Here is a 19,265-nt window from a genome sequence, read left to right as displayed (position 1 = left end):
TATATATATATATATGTTTGTGTGTGTGTGTGTGTGTTCGGATTTGTAGAGATACTAAACTGGTATAGGATCGACAAGTTTTGAAAACTTCATGGATTCATATGACTTGAGATATTATAGCGCAGAAAATATGTGTGAAATGTGTGGGCATGAATATGAATCACTATAAAAGTATTGGAAATTTATGAGCATGGTCGTGGCCACCATCCAGCATCAACCAGAAGGTTTTTTTGGCGTGGAAAAATTGCAAGGTTATAATGATGAGGTTTTAGATAGATTACATATGTTAGCAGGATTTTCTCTTAATGGTATATAGTGGTGAATAATTTTCATTTAGAACTAAACAAAATATAGAAAGAAACCTGAAAAAAAACGTTTCTAATGTTTCTATCCAAAAAAAGTTTCTAAGGACTCAAAATTTATTTCCAAGCAACAACTCTTGTTTATTCAAAAAAAGAGATGAACATATTATTACTTATAAGAATGAATATAATAAAACACAAATTGATTATTTTCTTATGAGAAGAAGAGATCGCCAAGAATGTAAATATTGTAAGGTCATTCTAAGTGAGAATTTAAATAGTCAACATCAATTATTAGTTCTAGATTTTAAGATGAAGAGTTGTAAAATAAAGAACACCAGGAATCATCGTCGTAGAATTAGATGGGGGTACCTAAAAGACACAAATAAAATTATTTTTATTGATTAAAATTCAAAATTTCAAAATTTGGGATGTTCATGAAGAAACAAATTCTATATGGGATAAAGTAACAAACATTATTAAATAAATGACAAAAGTTGTACTTGGAGAATCAAAAGAAAAAACTTCTATAATAAAAAATAATTGGTGGTGAATTAATAATGTGCAAGAAAAGATAAAATATAATAAGTTATAAAAATTTGTTTAAATGTAAAAACTTAGAGAACTAAGAAAAATATCAAACGACTCATAGAGAGTCTAAAAAAACAATCTGTAACGCTAAAAATTCTACTTTTATTGATCTTTATAATAAATTAGATACAAAGAAGGTATATGTATAAACTAGTCAAATAAAGAGAAAAGAAAAGTAAATATTTAACTCAAGTAAAAGTAAATTAAAGAGAAAAGAAAAGTAAATATTTAACTCAAGTAAAGTGCATTAAAGATGAAAATCAAAAAGTACTTTTCTTAGAAAAAGATATTCAAAATATGTTGGTGAGTTATTTTGATAAACTTTTTAATGAAATTTCGGAAAAAACGATCAACCTTAGTGATCTTAATATCGTTAATAATAAAAAAAAGTTTCACTTTTATCATCACATTAGTAAAAAAAAGTTGAAGAGGCTTTAAAGAAAACCAATGGTGGAAAGTCTGTAGGACCTGATGATATCCTAATTGAAGTGTGAAAATATTTCAGAGATTTGAGAGTTTCTTGGTTTATTAAACTCTTTAATATTATTTTAAAAACTAAAAAGATGCCTGAGGAGTGGAGCAAGAGTATTTTGGACCCCATTTTGAATAAAGGGGATGCATAAGAGTGTGCAAATTATAGAGGAATTAAGTTGATGTGTCATACTTTAAAATTATGGGAGAGGGTAATTGAACATAGGTTAAGACATATTACAAAGGTTTCTCATAATCAATTTGAATTTTTGTCGGGCAGGTCTACTATGGAAGCTATACATTCATTGAGAGGTTTGGTGGAGAAGTTCAAAGATAATAAAGAGGATCTACATATGAGTTTTATTGATTTAGAAAAAGCTTACGATAAGATCTCAAGAGATATCCTTTGGAGAGTTCTTGAGAAGAAAGATGTTAATGACTTATATTCAAGTCATTAAAGATATGTATACAAGAGCTATACTTGTGTTCGAACAGGAGTATTGACCAAATATTTTCATATTTTCCTTGGTTTACATCAGGGATCAGCTTTAAACCCATATCCTTTTGCTTTAGTTATGGATGGTCTTACTAGACACTTACAGGAGGATGTACCTTGGTGTATTCGTTTTGTTGATGATATCCTTCTCGTGAGTAAGACGAGAGAAAAAGCTCAAACAAAGCTTGAATTATGGAGGTCTACCTTGGAGTCCAAAGGCCTTCATTTGAGTAGAACTAAGACTTAATACATGAAATGTAATTTTAGTAGTAGTAGCTCTAGTGATAGAAATGTAATTATGGGTGAACAAATTATTAAAAGGTTTGAACGCTTTAGATATCTCGGGTCTATTTTTCAAAGTGATGGTGATATTGATGGGGATGTTATTAGTAGAATTCAAGTTGGTTGGTTGAAGTGGAAGAGTTTTGGGCCTATTGTGTGATAGAAAAGTACCGCTTAGACTGAAAGAAAAATTTTATAAGATGGTGGCGAGACCTCCAATGTTGTATGGCGTTGAATGTTCGTCTTTAAAAGAGAGGAATAAAACTAAGTTAAGTTTTGTCGAGATGAGAATGATTAGGTGGATGAGTGGCTTTACAATTAGAGACAATGCGAAATGAATATATCCATGATAAGGTTGGCGTAGCTCCAGTGACAGACAAAATTAGAGAGAGTTGTCTTAGATGGTTTGCTCACATTAAACATCGACCATCTGTGATCTGATTAGAAGAGTAGATGTTTTAGATTCGACTTATGTTAGGAAAGGCAAGGTAGACCTAGGGAGACTTGGGCATATTGTATAAAAAATGATCTTAATTTATTAGAATTAAATGAAAATATGACACTAAATAGGACGCAATGGAGAAAAAGGAGGATTCATTTAGCCGACCCCACTTAGTGGGATAAAGGTTTTGTTGTTGTGTGTGTGTCTCTATATATGTGTGTGTGTGTGTGTGTGTGTGTTTGTGTGTGTGTGTGTGTGGGCGCGTGCGCGAGCTCGTGCCGCAAGCCGTGGCATGTTAGTTGGCGAGGTTCACTGTAAGTCCCTTCAGGTCACGGGTTCGATTTCCAGTGCCGCTGGGTTCTCGAATATTTAGGTACATGGCGCGGGCTATCATCATGGGGTCTAGCACATGGGAAATCAGTGTGGATCGTGGGTCAAATGCTATTTCCACTTTTTTGAACCATATATATATATATAATGAAGATTAAAACCAATGCAACTATTAGTAGTTTAAGAGTTCTAGATGCTTGCATGTACATACCTGCAGTGACGAAACCAACTATAAGTAAGGTATGTCATATGTGGATCGTGGGTCAAATGCTATTTCCACTTTTTTGAACCATATATATATATATAATGAAGATTAAAACCAATGCAACTATTAGTAGTTTAAGAGTTCTAGATGCTTGCATGTACATACCTGCAGTGACGAAACCAACTATAAGTAAGGTAAGTCATATGTGGATCGTGGGTCAAATGCTATTTCCACTTTTTTGAACCATATATATATATATAATGAAGATTAAAACCAATGCAACTATTAGTAGTTTAAGAGTTCTAGATGCTTGCATGTACATACCTGCAGTGACGAAACCAACTATAAGTAAGGTATGTCATATGTGGATCGTGGGTCAAATGCTATTTCCACTTTTTTGAACCATATATATATATATAATGAAGATTAAAACCAATGCAACTATTAGTAGTTTAAGAGTTCTAGATGCTTGCATGTACATACCTGCAGTGACGAAACCAACTATAAGTAAGGTAAGTCATATGTGGATCGTGGGTCAAATGCTATTTCCACTTTTTTGAACCATTATTAAAAGAAACAATATCTAAAAACCAGATAATCTGTATCAACTCATAGACCATTGATATTGAGTCAACACCTTTAGTTGTGATTCAAATAAACGGTACAAAGGCAGACAAATAATAATGAAAAATATTTTATTAGTTGAAAAGAATAGTGAAAGAATTTACCCGTGGATATTTAAAGAAATTAGGTAGAGTAAACAGTACATAATGGTGAATTTATCCAGAAAGCATATTCCATCAATGAAATAAAAGGTAAACAGTAATCAAATAAAATCTTTCAAATGTTGAAAACGCCCCATAACAAATAGAAGAAACAAGAGTTAATAAAAAATAGACTTAAAATTAAGAAAAATTATATTTAACCGTTGAAATTTCATTTGAAACTCCAAAGATTAAGCATTAATGATAGGTGACCTCCTAGGAAATGACATCAATGGGAAAAAACCATAAAGCCATTACGCCAAAGCGGCAATATCTTGATGGATGTGAGTTTGAGCTATTACAAAGGGTATCAGCATTACACTAGCCTGAATATGGGAATTAAGTGCCATATTGAACAAAGAGCTATGCCATGTAAGCCACCCCTTAAACCTTAGATGGGCCAAAGTGTTGCATATGATAAGAGCACCATCATGAATCTGTAAAGGATACCTCTAGAAGCTTATCTGTATAATAGATGATTTTGGTGATGACATTAGTTATTTAAGTGGGGGAGATTGTAAAATTTCTTACGTAGAATGAATCTAAACTCTTATATCGAGACATCTTTTGGTGTAACAGTTTGAATTTCATTTGAAAGTCCAAAGTTGAGTATGCTCATATGGAAGCACTCTCAAAGGATGAGTGATCTCATAGGAACTTAGATAAGATCATAGATCAATGGGAAAAAAACTATGGCCATTAGGCCAAAGCAAACATTATCCCGACAAGCGATACTTTTGGATGCTACGCTGCTAACCATTATATTCCCCTTTAAAAACATTATATTGCTTGCAAACCCTAGAAAAATCATAATTCAACTCACTGCTTCCTATAAAAGATCTCAACTAAGCCCTAATAAACCCTAAAATTGAGATAATTATCTCCCCAACCCTCCCTCCCACACCTCTCCTCCCTCCCCACAACATACCCCACCAAAACGCTAATCCAATTGACCCTATGCACATAATAAGCTTCCACGTACTATTACAAAGATATATTACCAATCATAATAACACAAAAACAAACATCACCCATAATCCTACAAAATTCCTTCCCGCAACACACCATTATTAGTCTTTCTTCATAATATGTCTCTTATGAGAAGTATGGACTTGTCGTCATCCACCATGACATGAGGATCAAGTATAGCTTGTTACAAGGTTCTCAAATATTATGATATTATAATTTTTATAAGAGTGATTTTGTGATCATAAATAAGGCATATCCAAGGCAATGTAAATAAAAGTTTTTTACTAATATTTCTTGTGTGTATTTTGTTTTCTATCTGTGCTCGAGCGCAGATTCAATGTGAATCTTCCTAACATGTGCGAGGGTGACTGTTAACTTATGAAGGAAGCTATATCTCCTTAAATCACCATAAAAAAAATAGATGAGCATAGCTCTCTTTATGAAATTTACAATTAATATTTTAGAATGCATTATCATTAATTCCAAAAATTAACTGTTCAAAGATATTTATTTATCTACTCATTATAAAATTATAACATAAAATCAAACTCGAGCCTAAAAAACCACAATAATTACACAAATAATAGAATCGCAACAAAGAAATTTCACTTTGATAAGCATACCTGACCTCCTAAGTCCCAAAATACAAGTTTGGCATTTGAAGCTTCAATACGACCAATATTAAGCCCAACTGTTGGCACAATCCGATCAGGTGGAAGCCCTTCCAAGTTCAAGTATATAGCCTTAAGTTTTTCTAGCAAAGACTGCATGTTTGGCAAAATGCTCATCACTAAATTGTGCTGCTTAATAAGTTCAAAATCAAGTAAAATTACCCAATAAGCATGGATGAGTGCTTTATCAAGCATGGCTTTAAAGAGTGAAAAGTAAATATACAAGGCACTTAAATATTACATTAAAGTAAAGCGACACCATCCAAATCACAGGCAAAAAAAAAAAAAATGATGAGTTTATATGTTTGTATGAAAAAAATGGGATGCTATTAGACTTTCTCTATCTCCATTTCTATCTTAGTGCCAACTCTCAAAATTTTTAGGCCTATGAGTTTGGCCTCATTAGATTAATTTGCATGAATGGTGCAAGAGCTACTTCATACCAAGAAGGGATTTTCAAAGATCATTAATATATTAAGAAAAGATCAAACTACATGTACAATCGAGACCCCAATGGTTTTGAATTCAAATGATTAACCAAGCTATCATAAGCCTTATATATAACGTGAAAATTGAGATGAAAAACAGAAGAAAAGTAGGATATTCAATTGATTTCTTTAGGGCATCATTAATCAAACAATGTTCATTGATTTTCCTTCACTTTACAACTACAAAATCAGAAACTTAAGGATAGAACTAAATAACTATCACGTGTTTACATGTCTGAAAAAAGTACCAAATTTCTAAGAGCTCCGACACACTCAATAAGTTGGTTTATCAAGTTGTTACATCTCAGAACATCAAAAAAATCAATTGATTTCTACAGTCGGCTAATCTTCCGTAAAGACAAAGTTATCCATGAGAATCTAGTTGACATGCAAAAAATCAAACAAAAAATACAAACTATGGAAAAGTTAATAGAGCAGTATAGGAAGAAAATTAATAAATGATAAGATGCGCAGAACAATCAAACAGATAAATAAGTAAATTTTTAAACAAGAAACTTGCCATGAGATCCTGTTGGTGCAATTGCTGTATTGGGAATTAGACGGATTAAAACAAAGTACCATATAAACTTAGTATCAAAAACAATCAGGAAGAGCACGGATTCTTGATCTTGAACTACTACATAATTAAAGTCTCAAACTCAGAAATTAGAAGAGTAAGAGAGAATTAGATATTTTGGAAGGCGCCCTTTATATTTTTAAATGAACAAAGGTATCTTTTGGTTTTGTATTCTCATTGTAGAAAGACTTTGCCTCACGGTTTTAAACGGAAATTCCCCTTCCTGTATTATGGCTATCTTCACATGGGGGCAGGAATCAAATTTCTGTATTCAGCTTCTACCTGCTGTAAAATAGCAACCGACGTTCCTGCAGAGTCATGCCAGCAGTGATCTGAATCTGGTATCAGTAGCAGTGTCTTGAACGGCTTTGGCAATTCAGGTGGTGGAAAAACGAATGGCGTCTATGGGCTATGAGACAAAAGAGCTCTGTAGCCGACCCGGGAACTGAAAATTTCCTATTGATTCCATTGTGGAAAATGACAGTAGGACATAAGATCTAATTCGCATCTAAAAAAAATGCACTAAAGAAAAAAATCTATCCACAACTAAAAAACTAGATTAGTTAAAATATAAAAGATGATTGTAGCAAAATAAGTAGTTTAATAACAATAATGATGGGTTACAGCAAAGCACAATTGTGCGGAAGGGCTTATGTTTATGATGATCTCAGTAGTTCAATAACAATAATGATGGGTATACAGCAAAGCTTTAACTTAAAGATGCTAGCAGACAAGCTAGGCTATGAACTTACGATATGTTTGGTGTGACTAACACAATTCAGTATCTTATGATAACCAATAAACCAAGACATTCATACATGACGCATTCTAAGATTAAAATTAAATACTATATATTGAAAAATTAATAAAATAAAAAAAGAATATTATATTGTAATTAATATTAAATATTGAAACTAGTACACTTGAGTAGCAGAATGCATATGTTAAGTAAATATTTAATATTTGTTTTTCAGGGACCTTTAATAAGATTACCTCGCTTACTATTTTATCATATAATTATTCAAAAATTCTCTTTATAACAATTATATGTGATTCATTATACAAGTATATGGTGTGATTTTAATTCTTATGCCCAATTTGTGATTAACATACCATGTTGCTTCATTTCAAGAGTTATTTCGCTGAGCTTTATAGCTTACTAAATTACTATTTTGAATATCATTATAAACAGATGGAAAGTCAAGGATGAACTTGAGCGAAGATCAAATTTGAATTTACTACACTATATTTTTATATTTAATTTTTGTGTAAGACATCAAGCACACTAACATAATATATGATAAAAGTTTGATGAGATGTATGTGAACTATGATATTTAATGGAAGCTCTGTAGTTCAATGAAAAGAGTATTTTGAAATCCTTTCGCCCAACTGGATTGAATAAACTTATTAGATCTTTGTGATTTTAGGTTAGTATTGGATGTATAGGTGCGGATCATTTCTGGTGATTAAGTTATATAATATGCTAAAGGTAGATTCAATCATTTAAGTCATAACCATCTTTGTAACTTCTTATCTTCAATCTGGAGTCATCATGAGGCATGACAATTAGAAAGCATCAGTGCATCACAATAGCAAACAAGTGTAAAATTAAAAATCAAAACTCATCTTTATAATAGTGCAATATAAATTTTAATTCAAAGATCAGACCTCATGCTTTCTGTGCTTGATCATCAAGCCTCCAGTTTAAAATCCACCTTCATCAATAGACTTGTGGTGATGCATATTCGATCTCAACAATGAAATCTAAAAACTAGTGTCATCAACAGTTTCTATAAGAAAATTTGATAGTATATAATACTCAACTGATTGGTTTCTTGATCATTTCAAAATATCAGGTTAAAATTATGACTAAAGCGTCTTCTCATAAACTTCTTTAAATTAGACAATTAGATTTGAATATTCCTTGCATGATCTGATCCCTATAACATGTGGATAAATATATCATTGATGCAACTAGAATGCAAACTAAAACACTTTATGAAGTAGCATGTGTAAGTCATTAGGATAGCATGACATAAGGCCCATAATGATGTGCTTATTGCCACCTAGACCAAGAGACAATGAGATTTACAAACATGACATGTCACATAGTACAAATTTCATTTGAACCAACAAGTAGGCTAGCCCCAAAGGAAGGTTGTGCGGCAGCATGTTGGGGTCATGGAAGTGGCATCCATCATAAAAAGGTAAAAGTTACTGCTAGTTTCGAAGTTTGAGTCATAATATTAAGGAGGATTGGGTGGCAACAGGTAGCGGTTTTAGGCCACAATTCTTGACACTAGTATAGGGAAAGGCGCTTGCTAACCTGTAGGCCAAAACCTAAATCAATCGAGAAAGGGGATGCTTCAATTTCAATTGTGTAAATTATCTTACAAAGGAGGTCAAATTAGCCAAGAATATATTAGGGATGGGAGGATAGAAAGAGGAAAGAACATTAGCATAATGTTATTCTATCACCAAATGAGAGAACCTTTCGGCTTTTGCTTTGCATAATAAACAAGTTTGCCCCAATAAAAAAAAAAAACATTTAAGAAGTAATAGATCTAAGAACATCATGCATACTTAGAAAGCTCAAAACATATCGTAAACAATCATGATGGTCCATTTGGTAACTTGAAGAAAATATGTTTTGAAAAACAATGAATTTAGCAAAATTAGCCAATTGGTTGGATGTAAAATAGCAATCAATATTGATTTTAACTCTAAATATAACTTCACAATCCAAATAATGGCTTCTTTTTTTTTTCAAACACGATGAGGGAAACATAAATCATTATTTTCGAAAACAATTTTTCTAGCTGCATGCAACAATATGAGTCCTAAAATAAAGATTAGTTCCTGAGCAACGAATTTTTCAAGAACTATCATCAAAATGCCCATGTAGTTTTGCTAGAATATATTTCTCAAAAGTCAACAAGGTGTAGCCTAATATTATTTATATTAATAATATAAATAATTCATTCAATTCACATTGACAATATACTTAATTTTTATTAAAAAAAGACAAAATTAAGCGTTATTTTGAGAAAAAATTACAAGTTTGGATCCTAAAGATTGAGTAACAACTTGTGTTGCCCTGCACAGTACAGTGCAAGCCATGCTATGCTTTCAACAGAAGCTATCACACATTTTCCTCTCATCTTTATACTTGGTAGACGTCAATCCAAACACTTTTAGGTGGATGAGGGACCAAAAAAGATGACAATGGTAAACGGATATAAAAGGAAGATGAAACATATATTAGATGGCAATTCATTTTTGCGAGTACGAGTAACTGCTATAGAGTAGCTACGTAATAGTCACTCAAATTAACTGAGGATCTTCTATTTGTTTGCATACAATCTAAAAAGTTACATCAGACATATGCTAGAAACAAGAATAAATAATATTAAGTCTAAAATAACAATAGCATATAATCCCTCAATTAATATTGCATCTTTATAATTTAGGTTCATCATAAGCCCTATTTTGTATATAGTTACATTTATAAAAATGCATGCAAATGTCTGAACAAATAAGTTTTAACTTCAATTCCTTCCGTGGATATTAAGCAATTCTTGCATTCTTGAAGCTAACACAACTTGCATTAATCTATTAAAAGGTAATGATTTGCTAAGTTTACTTATCTGACAATCCCAAGCAGACTCACAAAACCAGTAAAAAACTTGGGACGACAGATTTGCAGTTCTTTTGATCTACCACATTGGCATCAATGGATTGACAAGTAGAATAAGAATATTCAAAACATATCAAATACAAGACTGTTCTCTCAACCGGACAGAAGGCTGTAAAGGAAAAAAATATACCGAACTCATGCAGAAGAAACAATCTCAAGTGCAAGAAAAAGATGATTCTAATCATAGGAAATAAATGAGAACAGTGAACTATCAGGCATGAGGATCTCATTACCACTCAGCATTCTAAAGGTGCATAAACTACCAAACATGGCTAGCTAAGTACATGGCAAAAGCTTAATTAAGATGTGAAAAAAGACATCAGATGGTCATTCAAAACGGGAAGTGGCTATGTGAAAGTCAACGTTGAACCAGCATATAGGCAAAGCAGTTTGGCGATTTTAAGAGTGTAGTGAGTGCCCAGAGGGAACAAACATAGAAAGTAAGAATGAGTCATACACATCAATCAGTTGAAAAACGAGGACACCAGCATTACACTATATATTATCAAAAGTCAAGCGCATCTTGAATTAAAAAATAAATAAAAAACAGACTAAGTATAACAAAAAAACTACTGCCAGTGGTGATAATTACCCAAAAAAATTTACTAAACTGATCCCATTATTCATAATGTATTCATTTTGACCTCAAACTTTCTTGCTCTCCATTTTCTCCAATTCGTTCCCTCAACTTATCAAAACTCGACTCTTTTAATACTTCTGTATGACTCTTTTGGTCCCTCAACTTAATTCTTTTAATAAATTGAGAGACTAAACTGGAGAATACAAAATTTTGGGGCAAAAATGAGCACATCTTTTGACAAAGCATTGATATATATAGGACCAAAATATGCCTAAAAGTAAGAGCGCGAGGATTACTGTTTTTCCAGCCTTGTGAACACCAAGGATAAGTACATGAAATTCTATCTTGCTGAACATGTACTTCCAAAGCCCATAAAACAAGGAGAACATCACTATAACTCCTCGTTTCTCGTACCACTGTGTCTTTAATAAAGTTTGTCAGCTGCTTCGACAGTTCCCACTATGCCTTCCTGAAGGCAAGAAAGCATCAGATGACTTCAATAACAGTTGGGTTGCAGAGGTCCAGAAGTAAGAAAAAAGAGATCAAAGGCCATGTATATAAATTTGGATGATGTTACTTACGTTTATAAGCATTTAAAAGGATCCATAATTATGGTTAAACAAGTCGGTTCAAAAATGTTGCTTCTTAACAGGGCAAAAATTCATTAGAATTACAACCCGAGTTCAACATGATTTACTCATCTTATTAGGAGGCTTTTCTCAATTTTATGAAAGAGATACTAACCTATGACAAAAGTAAATAATATAAATTTATAAATAAAATGATTCGAAATCTGTTATAACCAGGCTTGGGGGCTTGAAATTTACAAGACGGAAAAAGATAGTCGGACGTTAAAAATCAATTTCAATCATTAACTAATAATCATCCTAATAAAATGAAAGAAACGCTAATTGAAAAAAAAATATTAAAATAAATTTACCTTCCTCCAGAATGACAGCGTCTTTTAAAAACATTCTCCCTTCTATTACTCATTTACTAAACCATCAATAAATCTGAGAAAAAATTTACTTACTCAATCCTAGTCTCTGAACGAGCCCACTCATTGATGCCTTCTCATGCTTCATTTCTTGGCCTTCTAAGATCAAATGAGTTCATCAGCACAACAACTCGCCTTTGACTTAGTTCTATTCTCACGCACTTCCTGCTCTCGCGAGTTTATCTGTCAGTTTCCTCCTTCATAGGCTTTTGCATGAGATCGAGTATGTTCGATGCGCAAGCCCGTGCTGTCTTGCTCGCTCAGCTGAAGGACATTATGAGTTCTCAGTGATGTTGTTTGGCCTCAACAATGCCCCGACGACATTTCAGTCCGTCATGGATAGGGTTTTTCAACCTTACCTTCAGAATTTTATCCTGGTCTTCTTTGATGACATCTTGGTCTACAGTCGTGCAGATACAGAGCATGTGGACACCTAAGAACAGTTCTGGATATGTTGAGGGAGCACCAGTTGTATGTCAACTTAATGAAATGTTCATTTGCACAGTTATAAGTGGAGTACCTAGGGCATGTAGTGACCCGAACGAGGGTAGCAGTGGATCAATCCAAGATTGAGGCTACGTGGACTAGCCCTTACCAAGTAATTTAAGGAGTTGAAAGGATTCCTGAATCTCACTGGCTATTATCGGAAGTTCGTAAGGGAATATGGCACGATAGCATGGCCACTGACAAAGAAGTTGAAGAAATACAAATTCAAATGGGAGGAAGCAACAACACAAGCATTTGAATATCTGAAGAGAGTCATGACCATTGTTCGGATATTAGCATTTCCAGATTTCAGTAAACCGTTTGCGGTGTAAACGGATGCATCAAGGTATGGGTTAGGAGCAGTGCTCATGCAGGACCAGCGACCGATTGCCTACTTCAACCAGGTTCTTATGGCCAAAGATAAGCTAAAGTGAGTATATGAGCAGGAATTGATGGTGATTGTCTTGGCCATTCAAAAATGGCATCCCTACTTGTTGTGATGACATTTTCTGGTCATGACAAATCAAAGAAGTTTGAAGTATCTTTTGAAGCAACGGTAGGGATGACATTTTCTAGTCAAGATAGATCAGAGAAGTTTGAAGTATCTTCTGAAGTAGCGGATGGTGACTGAGGACCATAAGAGGTGGCTATCCAAGCTACTGGGGTATAATTTTAAGATTCATTACATGCCAGAATTGGAGAACAAGGTTGTCGATGCACCAAATGATGGCGCCCTATCAGTACCCTTGGTCCTAGATTTAAAAACCTTGAGACGGGAGAGCGAACGAGATAAGGAGCTGAGGAAGATAAGGGCAGAGTTACTACAGGACCCGAACATTCATCTGGGACATGCATTGGGGGGGCAACAGCTACTCCACCATGAGCGATTCATGCTCCCAGGGTGTCAAAATCTATCCCCAGATTATTATAGGAGTTTCATGGCAGTGCAATCGGGGTACACTCAGGGGTACATAAGACCTACAATCGTCTAGCAGCAGAGCTTTATTGGGTGGGGATGTGTAGAGAAATAGACAATATAGTGGTAAAATGCGATATATGTCAGCGGCTCAAGTATTTAACCACGACACCTAGAGGTTTTTTACAACCATTAGCATTACCAGGGAATATTTGGGAAGAGCTAGAAATGGATTTTATTAAGGGATTTTCATGGTCAGAACGATTTATGGTGATCATTGTGGTCGTGGATCGCCTGAGTAAATATGCACATTTCGTCCCCATATGGCATCCCTACACTGCGGTCTCAGTCGCGATGATGTTTATCCGGGAAGTGGCCCATTTGCACAGAGTGTCGGAATCAATAGAATCAATAGAATCAAATTGGGACAAGGTGTTCCTCAGCCACTTCTGGAAAGAGCTATTCATGTTGCAAGGAACAGACCTTAAGAGAAGCATCGCATATCATCCCCAAAGCGATGGGCAGATGAAGGTGATCAACAGAAGTGTGGAGACATACCTACGTTTTTTTTATCCGATACGCCGAACTTATGGGCCAAGTGGATTGTGTGGGCCGAATATTGATATAATACATTGTACCACACCGCATCACAGACCACCCTTTCAAGATATTGTATGGGTAGGATTCACCTCACTTGATACATTATGGGCATAGCGGTACACTAATATCCAGCGTCGATCAGTACTTGGAGGAGAGGGACAAAATACTATGAGAGCTCAAGGGGCATCTACTGAGAAATCAACAAATCATGAAGCAGAAAGCGAATGAACATAGGAGAGAGGTGCAGTTGGAACCAGTGGATATGGTCTCCTTGAAGCTGAGGCCCTACCAACAAAAGAAATTGGCCAGAAAAAGGAGCGAGAAACTTTCACCGCGGTACTTTGGACCTTATGAGATGATAGCGCGCATTGGAGTAACGGCTTACCGTTTGAGTATCGGCACACCCGGTCTTTCATATATCACAGCTGAGACATACGATTGGAGATCATACACCATCGTCTACACTACCACCAACACTGACGAAGAACTTGTAGGTGATTCTGGAGTTGTTAGAGATCAAAGGAGTGCGCCGGGGAGCAGGGGGAGCAAGGGGAGCAGGGGGAGCAGGGGGAGCAGGGGGAGCAGGGGGAGGTATTGGTTAAGTAGAAAGGGATGTCAGATTATGAAGCAACATGGTAGCCTTACGAGGTGATCCACAAGCGATTTCCATCCTTCTACTTTGAGAACAATGTGCTTTTTTGAGAGGTGAATAGTGTTGCGCCAAGGAATGAGCTGGTTCCCTTCTGGACTGGCCGAAAGAAACCCAACCAACCCGCCCCAACAACAGGTGGGCAGGTTTTTGCCGTGAGAAGAGGCGGGGCGGTCAAGGGCTACAGCAAAAGAAGGCATCATGCAAGTGGGGTCCATTAGGGCCGGAATCACATATTGAAGAAGGAGAAATTATAAGAGTTTGGAGGGAAAGTTTAGAAATAAAGTTTCAAATGTTATAGGGGGATTCTATTAAAGGTAATAACTTAAGGTTTGTTTTCTTCATGCATGTTTTGTTGGTTGTTGTGTTTTTCTTCTTCTTGTGATATTCCTAGCGGCGTCTAGGGTTGTGAGAGAGCCAATCAACCTCTCGAAAAGTAAATCACCATTGTATGTTGCTTGTTTTCATTTGTGTTTCGTAAGAGCAGCCCTTATTTGAATTGTTCTCCTCTATCTATTGTCGTTTCGTCGTCGATTGCTTGTCGATTTTGGTTCCGAAGCATAATTGTTCGATGCTCAAGCCCATGTTGCCTTGCTTGCTTGGTTCCAGCACGATGTCGCCTCCTGCACCGCTCATCTCCTTCCCACGTTACTCATGCTCAATTTGCCTTTTGTTGCTTGAGAAATTTTGCTCCCTACTTCGACTTCATCTCATTTTATAGTAACGAACCACTCACTATCTTATTTCATTAAATTTGCATGGTTCAACCCCTTCCTCCAATCATCTTGTCTATATCGCTCCATCTCCCTCATTTGACATTCGCTCACTTCATATTCCTCTACAACTCCTCCCCTTTGTCTCCCCCTTGCTCATCCCCCATTCTATGTGTTTTAAATTGCCAGCCTTTCCAATCTTCTCCACCTAAAACATGTTTTGTCCTAAAATTTACACCTTAGCTACATTAATGATTATAAAATCAAATCCAAAACTCCAAAATATTCTCGTGACATAATTTTGCAATTATCCTAATGGCTATTTTGATAAGATTCAAATGATCTTATGTAAGTCTTTCTCGGATATTACTTATGTCACAACCTCGCTTGTGGGCTTGAAATTTCCAAGGCGATAACGGACAGCTAGATAGTGAAAATTAATTTCATTAACTAATAATCATCGTAATAGGATAAAAGAGCCACGAATGAAAGAAAAATTAATTAAAATAGATTTACCTTTTTTCCAAAATAATTGTCTTCAATAAGCACTCCCTTTTGTTACTCATTTTCTAATCCATGATAAAACCTGAAAGCTAGATAGAAACTTAACCATCGAGATGACCTCTCCGATCAAGGCCACTCGTTGATATCTCCTCGTGCTTCAATGCTTGACCTTCTCAACTCACCCTTCATGTGCTCCTGTCTATTTGATCCCGCTCGCCAATTAAGCAAGTCCATGAAGACACTTTATAATGTTACCCCTCACTCTTCTCATGCACGACACTATCTGACATCACCGCTCCTGCTCTCGTAAGTTCTTCTATCGGCTTCCTCCTTCCTATGCTTCTCATCGATTATGTTCGATGCTTAAGCCTGCATCTCCACCTTGCTAGCTCGGTTCTAGCACGAAATCACCACCTGTACCACTTGTCTCCATCTCGTGTTACCCATGCTCGGTTCGCCCTTTATTTCTTGAGTGATTTTGCTCCCTATGTCTTTGTCTCATTTTAAAGTAGTGAACCATTCACCTGCAATGCTCTATGGCATTGAATGTTGGCCTTTAAAAGAGAAGCATAAGACTAAGTCAAGTGTTGCCGAGATGAGAATGATTACGTGGATGAGTGGCTTTTCACTTAGAGGCAAAATGCGAAATGAATATATCCGTGATAAGGTTGGTGCAGCTCCAGTGACGGAAAAAAGTAGAGAGAGTTGTCTTAGATGGATTGGTCATACTAAACGTTGACCATTTGATGATCTGATTAGGAGAGTAGATGTTTTCGATTCGACTTATGTTAAGAAAGGCAGAGGTAGAGCTAAAATGACTTGAGCTTACTGTATAAAAAATGATCTTAATTTATTAAAACTAAATGAAAAATATGGCACTCAATAGAACGCAATGGAGAAAAAGGATTCAAGTAGCCGGCCCCACTTTATGGTATGAAGTCTAATAATCAATACTAAGTGAAACTCATTCCACAAACTTCATGTATTTAATTCTCATTTTTAGCTTCAAAAATCAATGTGCAATCCTTTCTAATAATAAATCTAAAAATCTTAGAAAAACTAAAATTTATTGATTTAATTAAAATATAAATGCATTATTGTTCAACTACCATGAAGGGATATTCATGACCATCATTTTCTTAGCAATCATGTTTTTAATTCTACCATGGCATCAAATGGTTGGGATATATAAAAGAGAAATTAATTCATTCTCTTAAATTATCTAGCAATTCGATCAAAGAGTTAATATATCTTTCTTTTGTTCTCTACTTTATTGCAATTATTAGTCTTAAAATTCCTACAGATCTAAGGTATTATACTAGTTTCTTATGTCATATATGACTTAGCATAATAATTCTATTTCATTCTTTCAGTAGTTATTTATTTATTTTTATCAATAAATTTGATTAAAATGCTTTCAACCATAATGCTTCTTCCTTTTTTTGCTATATCAAAATAACATCTACCGCATTTACAATTAGAGTAGGCGTATTTTGTGCTAAAGGTTGACTTAAGTAAATACTAGGGAAAGGGTGGACATTGCTTCAATGAGAAATTATTCCATTCAAGTTAATGATGCCCCTTATAAAGAACTAGTGACAATAAGAAAGAGAACTACATGAAACAGGAAATTTATGAATACAAAAAACTGAACTATAATGGTATGCAAACGGTATATATATTGAAACAAACTATACTAAATTGGAAGGGCTATAGAAAGACTATATGCATTAAAAGGAACATATTGAATATTGAAGGACAATTGAATCATTCTCATGATAAATAAAATAATTCTAGCAAAATGCAAACTGAACAAAAATTTTCAAAATAGTTGTGACACAAATTCTCATATTAGACATCAGGAGAAATCATGGTTAATGGCTAATGAGTAAACACTATAAGAAAATAGAAACCACCCAACTTATATTCAACTAGGCTAACATTCATACTTCCCAAAATAAAGTGCATAAATCATCATAGCAGAATGAAATATTTTCACTAACAACATCCCTTGCGGTCGGTGGAGATAAGGATGCCCAAAGTAGTGATTAGTGATACAAGTGTTGAGAGATAGTTTCCAATTCAGCACAATATATATATTGTTTACCAATTTCCAAGAAAAGAAAATTTTGAATCATATAAAGAGATTTGAAATAAATTGTGCTAGGGTTTCTCTTTTCAGTAGGGAGGAAAAAAGGGAGAAGACGAATAGAAGAATGGCTCTCACAATCAACGTTGCTTGCGGTGGGCAAAGAAGTGTCAACGAGAGGAAGGACGAAAAGAAGATGGGAATTTGTTAAAGTTACTCACTTCGCAGATTCGCGGAGATGACAAAGTAATAATTCTACAAAACACAAGAGGACTGCCTGGGCTGAGAGTTTGGAATTTTAATACCAAAGTTTCTAGAGCTGATCTACTATTAGACATTCCAATCTAATCAAAATAGCTAAGAAAAGTAGTTCATCCAGCCCTTTCAACAACAGCTTTTGCATCGCACTCACAGATGTCGCCTAGCAAATCTAATCGGCCAGCTGAGCCGAAGTTAGCCCATTCCATTGATTAACAAGGAAGATGAAGTAGGGGAGAGACGGCGTGGTGATACTCGCCTATATCAAAGGAGCTTGAGGGACGATCTCGAGCCGTGCAATTGGGGAGCGAGCGACGAATGAAGGAGGAAGACGAGGGTGACGTTTCTGTGAGAGAACCCGCAGGGGGTCTGAGTTGCATGGGGAGTCAACCAAACACTATTCCAATTGGATCCTGGGCTTCTAAAAAAATAAAAAAAAAAACGCTGATTTAACATGACTCGACCTGAATCATCGGCCAGAAAATTTAAAAAATGTGTTTTATTGAGAAATCAGGCCCAAATCTAGCCTGCCGAAACACCAATCCAGTTATGATATATTTAGTCACCTCTTTTTTGTTTTTCGGCAATTTTCGATAGTTTCTTTTTCTTCTTCGTCAGTTCGGATTCAGCTCTCTTTGCCCTTCGGCTTCTTCAGCGCCTGTGCGTCGGTTTCCATTTCACACTACGGTAGTTTCTCTTCGGCTACGGCTCTTCGGCTTCATCGCTTGAAAATGCAAGGTCGGTTTCGCAAAGACCTAGTGTTTATAAGTTACAGCATTGCGTCGTTCGGTAACCACAATGCATTGGTTCTCATTGTCTTTCTAGCACACAACAATGGAAGGTCGCAACGGTACTAAAGAAGAAGTTAGTGGTCTCCCGAAGTTGTTGAGGTAATATACAACAATATTTATTTTAGATAAAAAACTAATTTGCTCTATTGTATTAGGGTTATATTATAGATGTGTTATTATTATGTTATTGTCATTTTATGGTTGTGTGATTGTTATTTTATGGTTGTTTGATGTGTTAAAGTTGTGTTACAGATGTGTTACTGTGTGTTATTGTTGTATTATATTGTTATAATTGTGTTATAAATGTGTTATTGTGTTATATTTGGTGTGTTATGGTGTATTATGTTGTGTTATAGTCCTGTTATTGAAGTGTTCTGGTTGTGTTATTGTTATGT

At 35.2% G+C, this 19,265-nt stretch overlaps 1 protein-coding gene across 1 annotated transcript in view; it reads right to left on the bottom strand.

The window, feature by feature from the left end:
* Nucleotides 1-18,323, bottom strand: part of LOC110025901 (ADP-ribosylation factor-related protein 1) — a 28,709-nt gene extending 10,386 nt beyond the window's left edge. Inside the window, exons 1-3 of the mRNA XM_020726592.1 lie at nucleotides 18,234-18,323; nucleotides 11,164-11,336; nucleotides 5,476-5,616 (exon numbers count right to left, since the gene is read on the bottom strand). Coding sequence (XP_020582251.1) covers nucleotides 5,476-5,616; nucleotides 11,164-11,256 — 234 coding nt within the window. The 5' untranslated portion in view covers nucleotides 11,257-11,336; nucleotides 18,234-18,323. The remainder of the gene's footprint in view (nucleotides 1-5,475; nucleotides 5,617-11,163; nucleotides 11,337-18,233) is intronic.
* Between the last annotated feature and the right edge of the window lie 942 nt (nucleotides 18,324-19,265).

Source organism: Phalaenopsis equestris, unplaced genomic scaffold, assembly GCF_001263595.1.
Source record: "Phalaenopsis equestris unplaced genomic scaffold, ASM126359v1 Scaffold000341, whole genome shotgun sequence".
NCBI lineage: Eukaryota > Viridiplantae > Streptophyta > Magnoliopsida > Asparagales > Orchidaceae > Phalaenopsis > Phalaenopsis equestris.
Note: the sequence above shows the minus strand (reverse complement) of the source record. Positions and strands in the feature narration are given on the sequence as shown.